Source organism: Dermacentor albipictus, chromosome 9 (assembly GCF_038994185.2).
Source record: "Dermacentor albipictus isolate Rhodes 1998 colony chromosome 9, USDA_Dalb.pri_finalv2, whole genome shotgun sequence".
Lineage (NCBI taxonomy): Eukaryota > Metazoa > Arthropoda > Arachnida > Ixodida > Ixodidae > Dermacentor > Dermacentor albipictus.
This window is the reverse complement of record NC_091829.1, coordinates 120,234,296-120,247,049: the sequence shown is the minus strand read 5'-3', so window position 1 is coordinate 120,247,049 and position 12,754 is coordinate 120,234,296. Positions and strand designations below refer to the sequence as shown.

At 45.1% G+C, this 12,754-nt stretch overlaps 1 protein-coding gene across 1 annotated transcript; it reads right to left on the bottom strand.

Moving 5' to 3' along the window:
• Positions 1 to 315: 315 nt before the first annotated feature.
• Positions 316 to 1,952, bottom strand: LOC135911223 (uncharacterized). Its single transcript, XM_065443419.2, has one exon. It carries the CDS (start codon positions 1,941 to 1,943, stop codon positions 726 to 728), a length of 1,218 nt encoding a protein of 405 aa, XP_065299491.1. The 5' UTR covers positions 1,944 to 1,952; the 3' UTR covers positions 316 to 725.
• Positions 1,953 to 12,754: the final 10,802 nt, after the last annotated feature.

The following is a 12,754-nucleotide window of genomic DNA, read 5'->3' as shown; positions in this document are numbered from 1 at the left end:
CATGAAACAGCTACTAAACAGTGGTCTGTGAAAAATACAGGCTTCACGGCGTAGTTGTGAATGTTAGACCAGAGACTCGTCGAAACATACACACGATCAAGTCGAGCATGGGAGACGCCTTGAAAGTGCGTGAACCGCACCCAAGATGGGGTGTAGGCGCCCACGTCTATTAGATTGTGATCTTCCGTTAACTGATGCAGGGAAGCATCACTTGCATCATAACGATTAGTTAGGTATGAGTGGTCTCTGGAATGACAAACACAGTTGAAGTCTCCCAACAGTACCAAATCTCTGTCAGTATCTAGGAGCGGAGCAAGTGAGAGGAAGAAAGCCTTCCTGTCACTCACTTTTGAGGGAGCATAAACGCAAATGAATCGCCAATTACGGGAATGAAAAGAGAGGTCACAGCATATAAGGCGGCCTTCCCCATCAACACGCAGCGACAATGAAGAATGATTTAACTGCTTTCTGACTAACAAAAAGCATCCAGCGGAAGCACCACATGCTTGGCTAATACACACCTCGTAATCAGGTTGAAAAGTTTGCAGCGCAAGGTTGACATCACCAGCAGACGATATCTTTGTCTCTTGCACTGCACCAACATCAACTTCATGCTGCCTAAGCACGTGTAGTAACTGCCGCTGACGCCTTATATTCCTCAGCCCACGTACGTTGAGTGTCGCTACACATAAAGGGAGGGTGAAGGCGGTAGCCATTTTGCTCACCTAAAGCTTTTGTATTTCATTGCCCTTGGCCACAGGTAAATCTGTGGTCTTGCTCCCTTTGGGCTTCTTTGTGCCACTCTCCTGACTACGCTGATATAACCGGCGGGGCACATTATCACCAGGAGAGGGAGTTTGCTGAGCACTAGGAGACACTTTCTCGGGCGCCGGTAGTGCACATTCTGTTGCTTCGTCATTGCATGGTGCCGGACGTTTCCTGGCCTTGCTGATGTCCATCGCCTCTTCCTCTTCTTCCTTGTCATCAGGGGGCTTTTCTTTAAGGCTTGCTAGGCCAGGTGGGCAAACTGAGTCATCCTCGCCGGAAGCTTCGCTAGTCTTACTTGAGCTGTTATGACTGGTTGGCATTGGTTTCAAGGTCTCCTGGTCCTCGTCCCTAATGCCACCTGTAGTCTCTCCGGTGGCATCTACTACCTCTGTAGAATCCATGAGGTGGTCCAGTTGTGGCTCGTCTGCGCTATATTGCCCAGAACGAAGCTTATTGGCGTAGGTGGACACGCAGGCGTCCGCTGAGTGACCAAATCGATGGCACTGTAAGCATCTCGGTGTTCTGCATTGTCGTCGAACGTGTCCCACGCGCTTGCAACGAAGGCACAGAGGAGGCCTACCGGGGATAAGTACGAGGCACTGGTGTCCATAAATGGACATAATGTGCGGTATTGAGGTTACGGTGATAGTGTCCTTGAGCACCAAGGAAACCTCCCGGTTTGTTGTCACCCACTGTTCCATGCCAGTGCATCTCCATGCTTCTCTCTCCACCGACTTCACCTGACCATAGGCCTGGAACGCTTCCTCAACGCGTCGTGGTTCAAGGTGAGGTGGAAGCCATAGTAATTTAAGCTTGATGTTTTTAGTCTCCGGATCTATCACCATGCACTTCAGCCCTTTGACACGGAGCTCACCACAGGCGACGAGAGTCTGTTTTGCCGCACTACTAGCGCAAGTAACCATCCATACATGGCTCATTTGATACTGTCCGACACCTACAATATCTGAAGTATTCACTACCTCAAGCAGAGCGTCTCGGAAGTCGGGAGCACGGTATGGTCTGCCACTCAAGTCCGCATGAAGGAAAACAGAATTCAAAACATCGTTACCGGTTGGTAGACGCGGGAGGACAACTTTGTAGCTTGCATCTTCATTCAAAAACGGGGTCGACGATCCTCGGCCTGGGGCCGATACGCTGTTTCCAGCAGAGAGCATTTTAGAGCACAGCCGTTCCACACCCTGACATGCTCTTCGAGTGTACGTTTTGGCCATGTGAATAGTACGACGTGCTGATGCGCTGATGTTTACATTTGCATTTTGAGAGCCAAGATCCGCTATCACTCCACCGCGTCAAGTGCCGCATCTCTAGAAGAGCAAGAGTGTTCGTACCATCGACAAGTACATCGTGCAGTGCTAGAACATCGATTTTGATGTACGATATCCATATTAAATAAGAAATTCAGAAATAGACAACGTTGACTTTTAGGGTTATTACTGCTAGTTTCGACAGTTGTCTCTCGTTCTTTACACTTTTGAGCGCGCATATAATTCGTGTGTTCAATGCAAAATAGCTACATAAACATTCGTGGATGAGAGTTCTTTCTGACAGCATACTGGCTTCTCACGGCAGCACTGTATCAGATTAATGAGACCCGAGCGAGACAGCTTTTCACGCAACTTTGTGGAACAACCGAAATCTTCTTTTCCGCTTCGCATAAGCTTGTGAAATATTCCTGGGAAATTAACTAATGTGTCACTGTAACAGCACATGTAAGTCCACAGGCCTGTGTGCCACATCTTACCAAAAAAAAAACGGATACGCAGCCATTCCCGCAGATGGTATGATTTTGATCAGCGGCCGATTTTGAGGAGGCCGGTAGGGCGTTGCTGGTGCCGCGTCGTCACGGCACAATTATAACTATTCGCCACGTCGACTTTAATACCGGTGTCGGTGCCATCGGTGTCAGCATTGCCGGCTTCAGAGAAGCGCGATTGAATACCGCGCAGGAGAAAAGTACAGTGTACACTACCGATGCAAAAACATACAATTTTAAAGGACCGCGACGGGAAGCGCTTCTGTTGTGACTTCGGAACTCTTGGCCGTCGCGACCGAATGTTTCTGCTGCGACGTCAGAATTGGTGTCGTAACGTCGGAGTCGCTGTCAGGATATAAAGCTGTTGTTCCGACTTCAGAACTCTTGTTGTCGCGACAGAATGCTTCTGTTGCGAAATCAGAATTTCTGTCGTAACGTCAGAAATGTCTCCCAATTAAGAAATGTCAACAACTTCTGTCGTACAACAGAATTTCTGTAGTTGCGACAGGAATTCCTTTTGTCTTTTTCAACCGGGCACTACAGAAGCTTGTCGCATCACACAATTTCAGTGCACTTCTGTTGTCATCATTGGGTATATGTTGCGGCGATAGGTTTCCGTTGTGGAACAGTTCTCCGTAGTACAACAGAAGTTTGTCCATTACTTCAGGAACACTTCTGTTATGACAACTGGGGGCCTGTTGCAATGATAGGTTTCTGTCGTACAACAACATTTTTTTGTAGTACAACAGAAGTTGGTCGCATTACATCAGGAACACTTCTGTTGTGACAATTGGGGGCCTGTTGCCACAATAGGTTTCTGTAGTATTTCAACAGCTCTGTGTAGCACTACAGAAGTTTTTCGGGTTACTTCAGGAGTATTTCTGTTGGGACAACAGGGTGCCTGTAGTGATGACAAATTTTTCTGTAGTACTACAAAAATCTGTTGTAGAGCTTCAGCTTTCTGTTGTAACAACAGACATACGACAGACTGTACTTCTGTAGTAGCAACAACAAATGTCTGTTGTACATCAGAAAAGTCTGTCGCTCCATCAGGAATCTGTAGTTACTACAGAAAAATCCTGTTGTACAACAGAAATTTCTGTAGTTGCGACAGGAATTTCTGTTGTCTTTTTCAACTGGGTACTCAACAATAGATCACATTCACACAAGGGGATGTCAAAGACTTGCAAAATTATACACCGATCGGCTTACGGTCAGTTGCCTACAAACTATTTACTAATGTAATCGCAAATAGAATCAGGAACACCTTAGACTTCTGTCAAGCAAAGGACCAAGCAGGATTTCGTAAAGGCTACTCAACAATAGACCATATTCACACTATCAATCAGGTGATAGCGATATGTGCGGAATATTAACAACCCTTATATATAGCTTTCATTGATTACGAGAGAGCGTTTGATTCTGTCGAAACCTCAGCAGTCATGGAGGCACTACGGAATCAGGGTGTAGACAAGCCGTATGTAAAAATACTGACAGATATCTATAGCGGCTCCACAGCCACCATAGTCCTCCATAAAGAAAGCAACAAAATCCCAATAAAGAAAGGCGTCAGGAAGGGAGATATGATCTCTCCAATGCTACTCACAGCGTGTTTACAGGAGGTATTCAGAGACCTGGATTGGGAAGAATTGGGGGTAAAAGTTAATGGAAAACACCTTAGTAACTTGCGATTCGCTGATGATATTGCCTTGCTCAGTAACTCAGGGGACCAATTGCAATGCATGTTAAATGACCTGGAGAGGCAAAGCAGAAGAGTGGGTCTAAAAATTAATCTGCAGAAAACTAAAGTAATGTTTAACAGTCTCGGCAAAGAACAGCAATTTACAATAGGTAGCGAGGCACTGGAAGTGGTAAGGGAATACATCTACTTAGGGCAGGTAATGACGGCGGATCCGGATCATGAGGGAAATAATCAGAAGAATAAGAATGGGCTGGGGTGCGTTGGCCATTATCCCTCAAGAGAAAAGTGTATAATAGCTGTGTCTTACCAGTACTCACCTACTGGGCAGAAACCTGGAGGCTTACGAAAAGGGTTCTACTCAAATTAAGGACGACGCAACGAGCTATGGAAAGAAGAATGATGGGTGTAACGTTAAGGGATAAGAAAAGAGCAGATTGGGTGAGGGAACAAACGCGAGTTAATGACACCTTAGTTGAAATCAAGAAAAAGAAGTGGGCATGGGCAGGACATGTAATGAGGAGGGAAGATAAGCGATGGTCATTAAGGGTTACGGACTGGATTCCAAGGGAAGGGAAGTGTAGCAGGGGGCGGCAGAAAGTTAGGTGGGCGGAAGAGATTAAGAAGTTTGCAGGGACGACATGGCCACAATTAGTACATGACCGGGGTTGTTGGAGAACTATGGGAGAGGCCTTTGCCCTGCAGTGGGCGTAACCAGGCTGATGATGATGATGATGATGTTTGAAAAAAGGTTAATATTTATGTCACCAGTAACTATAATTTCTTTTGCAAAAGTTGACGGATATGCAAGAACATGATCAAGATATTCAAAGAAGCGCGTGGCATTTCCCGATGGAGGCCTGTATATAGCAATTAGGTAAGTGTTGCCAAAGACATTCTTCTGTTTGTAGTGTTGCCAAAAATCACTATTTTTTTCCATAGTGCAATGAACGTCGTCCCTTGTGTAAACAGTGACACCACCAGTCTTTTTCGATCTACGAAATACACTAAATTCCCTGTAGCCATTGGAGAAATGGACATCCTTATCACTCGCAAACCCTGTTTAAGTGACGCATAGTATATCAAACTATGAAGTCTTTTGCAATTGGCACTCAGTTTGTTCCGCCTTGTTTTTCAAACTACGTGCATTGAAACGCAGCATAGAAAACGCGTTGTATGTCCACGCATTCTGTTTTACGTACTGGCTAAACTAATCTGGATTAGACATTGAACCCTCCATGGTATTTACGATTTTATCAAAGAATTCAACAGGTTATGTAGGCCAGAACACTTATACCAGCTTCTCGAGATTGCTCCCAATAGAAATTTTAATTGCAGAGTTGCCTGGTTTCTTGCGTGCGAGCGCTGTTTCGCGATGTTCCCAAACGAACTGGTAGCCTCTTTCCATTGCTTTTGAACGTGCAAGATAAATAAGCTTCTTATTTAGTGGTGTCAAGTTTTCAAAAAAATTGACATCCGACTATCTTTCTCTCAGTATCTTAGCCTTTGCTTTCCATTGCTTTTTCATCTTACGTGTGGCAAAACGAATGATGATGGGTGGCACACGAGTGGGGCGGGAGGGCATCTGCGTCTGCGTCAGCAGGCGCTTGGTGTGTTGCGACACCACGTACCCAAGCACACGAGAGTTGGACCCTCCTGCGTGTAGCCGTGCGCGGCTTAGCCGTGTCCGGGGAAAGGGGGATCCTGGGGGTTGAGCCGATGCTGGGTGTTCGGACCTTTAAGGCCCTCCGGCGGAGGCAACACACCTCTTTGGCCTCTGCTTCACGTAGACGGCACCCCCGGATTGACCCACCCGGGGGAAATCGGTAGTCGCCTCTTCCTATCTCTCTCTCCTCAAACTTTCGTCTTTATCTCTCACTTTTTTACCTTTCCTGTCTTCTTCTCTCTTCCATTTACTTCCTTTCTCCACGGCGGCAAGGGTTAACCTTGTGTGGATATCCTACCTTGGGTACACCATATTTGGTTATAGCGACGGCGTACGCTGGCGTCGTGCAGGCTTGGATACAACCCCTGCCGCGTCCCCTCGTTGGGCTCCGTTGTGGGCGGTCGGCGCTGCTGCCGAACACACACACTTTCCTATGGCAGCTCAAATCTCTGTTGTCCATGATAGGCGTCTCAAAAGATGCCGCACCAAAGTACCATTTCAATTCTCATTTCGAAGCAACGCTCCATCTTTCCCCAAATACTATGTAGTCCACAGTGAAAGTAACATGCCTATTAGAAAGCTTTCTCCATTCTTGGTCGCCAAATGCCTGAAATATAAAATCGGACAGACATATAAAGCCTCCAAAATGTCTAGCGGGGACCTCCTCCTAGAATTGAATAGTAAAGATCAAGCAGATAAGCTGTCTGAACTTACCAGTATTGGCGAGGCGACAGTGACTGTTTCAGCCCACAGAACACTCAATACAAGTAGGGGAGTAATATCTGAAGAAGATTTTATTGGATTAAGTGACGAGGAACTGCTGGAAGGTTTCCAGGAACAAAATGTTACCAAAGTACAGAGAATAGTAATCCGCAGAAATGATCAATAAATCCCCACCAAACACGTTATACTCACCTTCGGAACAAGCGTAATGCCTACCTCGCTCGATGCAGGTTATGTTAAAGTCAATGTAAGACCGTATATTCCAAACCCCAGAAGATGTTTCAAGTGCCAAAGGTTTGGACACGCTTCACATGCATGCCGAGGACAAACAACTTGTGCTAAATGCAGCTCTAACGAACACCAATCTGAGAATTGCACCTCTTCCCCACATTGTGTTAACTGCAAGGGAGATCACCCAGCTTATTCGCGGTCCTGCCCTTGCTGGAAAAAAGAAAAAGAAGTCATTGCTCTAACTGTAAAAGAAAAAATTTCGTTCTTTGAAGCCCGAAAGCGGCTATCGTATCTTCCGCGAAGAAGTTATGCCGAAGTGACGCAGGCGGGGGCAGCGTCACAGAGGCCTCCGGAGTCCTCCGAGCCCACGAGCAGTGGTGCCGCAGTGACTCCTCCCGCCCCCGTGGTGGAAGTAGTCAGTACTGCTCCACCCTCTTCGACGGCCCTGCAGACACCAGCCCCGCAGGGCCCTAAGATCAAGCGAACCCCAAGGCCCGAGACACGTGTCTCGGCGCCTAACTCTCGATCATCCAGCGCCTCAGAGAGAGCGATGGAGGTCGACGCAAAAACCCCGGTGTCATTGACACCGAAGGACAAGCGCGCCCTTGAGCGCGGTAAGAGGGACAAAATCCCAATAACCACCCAGAATAAGAAAGCGATAACCTAAAGGTTATCGCTCATTTGTATAAGCCGTTTAAAATCTATGTCACCTAACATCTCACCTCTTATTCTTTCCGTAGTGCCATTTCTTACCTTTCAATTTCAAAATGGCTTTTATTATCCATTGGAATTGTAGAGGTCTCATACACAATCTAGGTGACATTAAAGACATCATCAACAGCTTTTCACCGGTTGCAGTATGTCTCCAGGAAACAAACCTCGGTCCAAAAAATAATCAAATTCTCAAAGGTTTCACCTTTGTCCGAAGGGACCGCGAATGTTCCAGCCGATTGTCAGGTGGAGTGGCTATAGTCGTGCAGGGCGGCACTCCTACCCAAAATGTTCAATTGAAAACATCTTTAGAGGCCGTAGCTGTTACCATTCTATCTTTCAATACCATCACCATTTGTTCACTGTATATTCCACCTCACACACATTTTACTACTAAAGACTTAGAAAATCTAAAAGATCAGTTACCGGAGCCATTTGTCTTAGTAGGTGATTATAATGCTCATTGTACTCTTTGGGGCAGTGTCAAAACTGACCAAAGGGGGCAACTCGTTGACGATTTTATCTTATCAAATAATATCTGTCTTTTAAACTCAGGTGCGCCAACTTACTTTTCACCAACTTCCCGCACTTTTAGTTGTTTAGACTTAGCTTTTTGCTCGCCTTCACTTTTTACTGATTTTAAATGGGTAGCTCTCGACACCTCATATGGTAGCGATCACTTACCCGCACTCATCAAACTCCTATCACCACCAAAAACACTAGTAACTAGACCACGTCGATGGAAATTACAGCTCGCGGACTGGCCGGTCTTTATGGAGAACGCGATACTAGAAGATGTCTTTTCGCCAGAGCTAAGTATTGACAAACTTAATAAAAAAATCACTGAGGTTATAATCTGTGCGGCAGAAAAGGCCATACCCCAGTCATCGGGTATTGTGCACAAAAAGCTAAACCCCTGGTGGACGAAAAAGTGCACCGACGCTAAAAAAGCACAAAATAAGGCCTGGGGAGTCCTACGAAAGTACCCCACCTATAGCAACCTGTTAACCTTCAAACAAGCGAAAGTCAAAGCATGGTTCATTCGTAGACATGCTGAAAAATCATCATGGCAAAAATACATCTCTTCAATTAATAGTACGGTAACATCAAAACGAATGTGGGACCATGTGAGGAAATTTAGAGGAGAGTACTCATCTTACACAATACCACTACTTACATGCCCAGGCACACATACAACACTACAGGACCAGGCCAACTCATTAGGTGAACACTTTTACAACATCTCCAGCTCGGCAAACTATTCAGGTTCATTCTTAAAATATAAAGAGTCGGCGGAGAAACAGAGACTGCCCACCACTGGGGCTTCAGCTGAAATGCATAATAACCCCCTGACAATACATGAATTGAACAGAGTTCTCTCTGCCGGTAAAAAAACGGCAACAGGTCTCGACCGTGTGCACTACACAATGCTGGCACACTTATCTCAAGCATCGGTAGGGACACTTCTTAAATTTTTCAATATGATATGGGAGTCTGGGGTGATGCCCACAGACTGGAAAAATGCGATAGTAGTGCCCTTTCTAAAATCTGGTAAACCCGCAACATCCCCTAGTAGCTATAGACCAATTGCATTAACAAGCTGTCTAGCTAAATCCTATGAGAGCATCATAAACACAAGACTCACATTTATCCTTGAAACAAGACACCTAATAGATATGCACCAGTGTGGATACAAAAAGGGTTGCTTCACCATTGACCATCTCGTACGACTAGAACAGGAAATACGTGACACCATCCTGCACAAGCAATATTGTCTGACGGTTTTCTTCGATTTAGAAAAGGCCTCTGATACGACGTGGCGATATGGAATCCTAAGAGACCTGGCTGATCTGGGGATTCGCGGCAGAATGCTAAATTGTCTATGTGATTTCATGTCAAATAGAACATTTCAAGTACGTCTCGGCACAACACTTTCACGCACATTTACACAAGAAAATGGCGTTCCACAAGGTTGCATTCTGAGCACGACACTTTTCATAGTCAAAATGACCTCTGTTAATAAAATTATCCCATCATCTATTATGCACTCATTATATGTCGACGATTTGCAATTGGCTTGCCGCGCTTCAAATCTACCCGCCTGCGAAAGACAACTACAAATAACGATAAATAATCTGACACAATGGGCCGACAAAAATGGTTTCCGTTATTCAACACACAGAACTGTTACAGTTCTCTTTTCCCAGAAGCGAGGTTTACACTGCACTCCAGTTCTCACAATGTATGGTACAACGCTGCCGGTCAAAGAAGACTACAAATTTTTAGGTGTAACTATTGACACAAAACTGAATTTCCTTGCCCACATTAACTCAACTAAGATAAAAGCAAATAAAGCACTAAATATCATTAAGGTTTTATCGCACAAGCACTGGGGATCTGACCGAACATGTCTATTACGTATATACCGGTCTCTTGTACGTAGCATTCTCGACTACGGTAGTGTAGTTTATGGTGCAGCAAGGCAGTCCTACATTAAGCGACTTGATCCAGTTCACAATCTTGGCCTACGACTGGCGAGCGGTGCCTACAGAACATCGCCTGTCCAAAGTTTATATGTTGACTGCAATGAGCCGCCCTTACAGCAACGCAGAGCACTACTTACACTTTCTTATGTACTACGAATTCGGTCATCACTACAACATATATGCCACAGCATCGTAACACAGTGCAAATCACGGATACACTACACAAACAAACCAAACATGATTCGGCCACTAATCTTACGACACGAAGAATACTGTCAGAATTACGATGTTCCTCATGAGGCCCTGCAGGTTGCTGAAAGGCCACCAAGGTTGCCACCATGGCACAACTTTTCACAGCTATGTGACTGGACACTAACACATCTAAAGAAAAAAGACATTCCACAAGAACACATAATACAAGAGTTCCGAGCCATTCAAGAAAAATATAAAAATTACACGGAGTTTTACACTGACGGCTCCAAAACACAAGAATACGTAGGTGTCGGGATCGTAACAAAAAATTGGCAAAATAGCATTCGGATAAATAATTTTTCTTCAGTGTTTACCGCCGAAGTTTTTGCAATATGGACGGCAGTAAAAAAATTACCAGTGACAAGCAGATGAATGCTATCATATATACCGATTCGTTAAGCGCACTCAGATATCTAAACCTTAACTCCGCGTCTGAACCCGTAATTGGTGATATCCTAAACATATTGGCCTATAATGAATACGGAAGAACCCTACGATTCTGCTGGGTCCCAAGCCATGTCGGGATACCAGGGAATGAAGCAGCAGATAGATGCGCGTTCATGGCAGCACACAAAGGTATAACGCAAACAACACTTCCATACAAAGACAGTATCCGAGCGATTCATAAGGCCCTGACATCAAAGTGGCAACTAGAATGGGACTCATGCACAAATAACAAGTTACACAAAATAAAACCCCTGCTTAGAGAATGGAAGTCGTGCAGTCGCCAGCAACGCGTCTATGAGGTGATCCTATGTAGACTTCGAATCGGGCATACACACCTGACACACAATTTTCTACTTCAAAACGAAAACCCGCCAACTTGCGAGAAGTGCCATGAACCACTCACCATAATGCACATTATTATGACTTGTCGAAACATGGAAACAGGGAGACAAAGGCTTTTACAGAATCTCTACAACTTATACATACCTTTACACCCCGCATCAATACTCGGAGATGAAGCGTTAGTGCCCTTCACTGACTTGTTCAGCTTTTTAGAAGAAACTGGTTTTTTATACAAACTCTAACGTATCGCAGCTTGCGCTGCTTTAATATTTGAATTCTTAATATCTTGTGGCTGGTGCAGCATGGCCTTAGTCGTTTTTGCGCCATTAAACCCGAATTAACTAACTATGAATGCTATTAATGTCAGAGTCAGTCAATTCTTGTAGCACCAGTAGCTCACCCACAGAGTTTACTACAGCCAACAAATTTTCATTTGTTGTTACTTGAATGCCGTGAACCTCTAGGTTCAGTCGCCTACTATATTGATGAAGTTCATTTAGCTCTTTCTTCAACCGAGGTATTTCCTCCCTTGGATTTCCCGCTTCTATTTCAATCACCCTTTTCTGAAGATTACTTATCGCCTGATCTTGCTTGCTCAACCGCGTTGCAAACTCATCATATTTATTAGAGAGTATTTGCACATATCTCTCAATGCTATCAATGGTTTGTTTCATTCCCAGCACTAATTCCATTTTCTCGGAGAGGGGCAGCAAAGTGGTTAGCATTTTCTGAATGTTGCTCAGTTTATCCATACTGCTTGGCTCTTCCCTTGTCTTATAATCATCATTTGATGACCTGCCATGGTCAGGATTTGCACAGAAACTGCATTGCCAGTCATTTTGCAACTGCGCATTCATCTGCTTCAACGCCTTTGCTGTTACTCCCGAACACTTTCCTATATGGAAACATGCTTCACATTCGGTGCATGTCAATGACTGCTCATTGTATAAAAACGTTTTGACACAAGTGCTACAAACATCATTTCGCATCACCGAACCTTGTGATCAGCCCGCCATTTGAAAATGTATACAAACGTCACTCCTACGATGGCAGAGGCAGCAGCAATGCTATCTGAATAGTGTTTTACGCAATAGTAAAGAAGTATAGTCTACCAACCTATGAATACGGAAGGTAACATTTTCGGCCGGGTGAAGCGTTCGAACTGCCTTCTGCTGCCGTCGCCGAGCTTAGAATGAGGGAGGCGGACACGACCGGATCGTTGAGCGGTAGTGACGTATTCCCTCGGCTCTTTTCTTCGGTGTATGGCTCTTGGCGAAACTGTTCAGCAGCCAAGGTGTAATTTCCTGATGTCAAAAAACAGCATCCACAGTCGCCAAGTCTGCTTATGTAACCTTCGGACCTTATATAACCTTCTAGCTTACTGTGCACGGCGGTTGATTCCTTGCTGAACCCGGCAGGCTTGAGTCTTGCCATGGCAGACACAGATGTGTGCACGTGTAGCTCCTCGGAATGATGGCAGTGCAAAAAATTGTAGATACGGTTAGGGCTTGCTTCGAAGCGCTTTCATCAGAATCGCTCGCTGTAATATATTGTTGCGGGGAGACAAGACACTTGACAACATATACAAGATAGATACAATGGGCAGAAGACAGACATACAAAATCGAGCCCGTGCACGCGAATATATAGGCGATC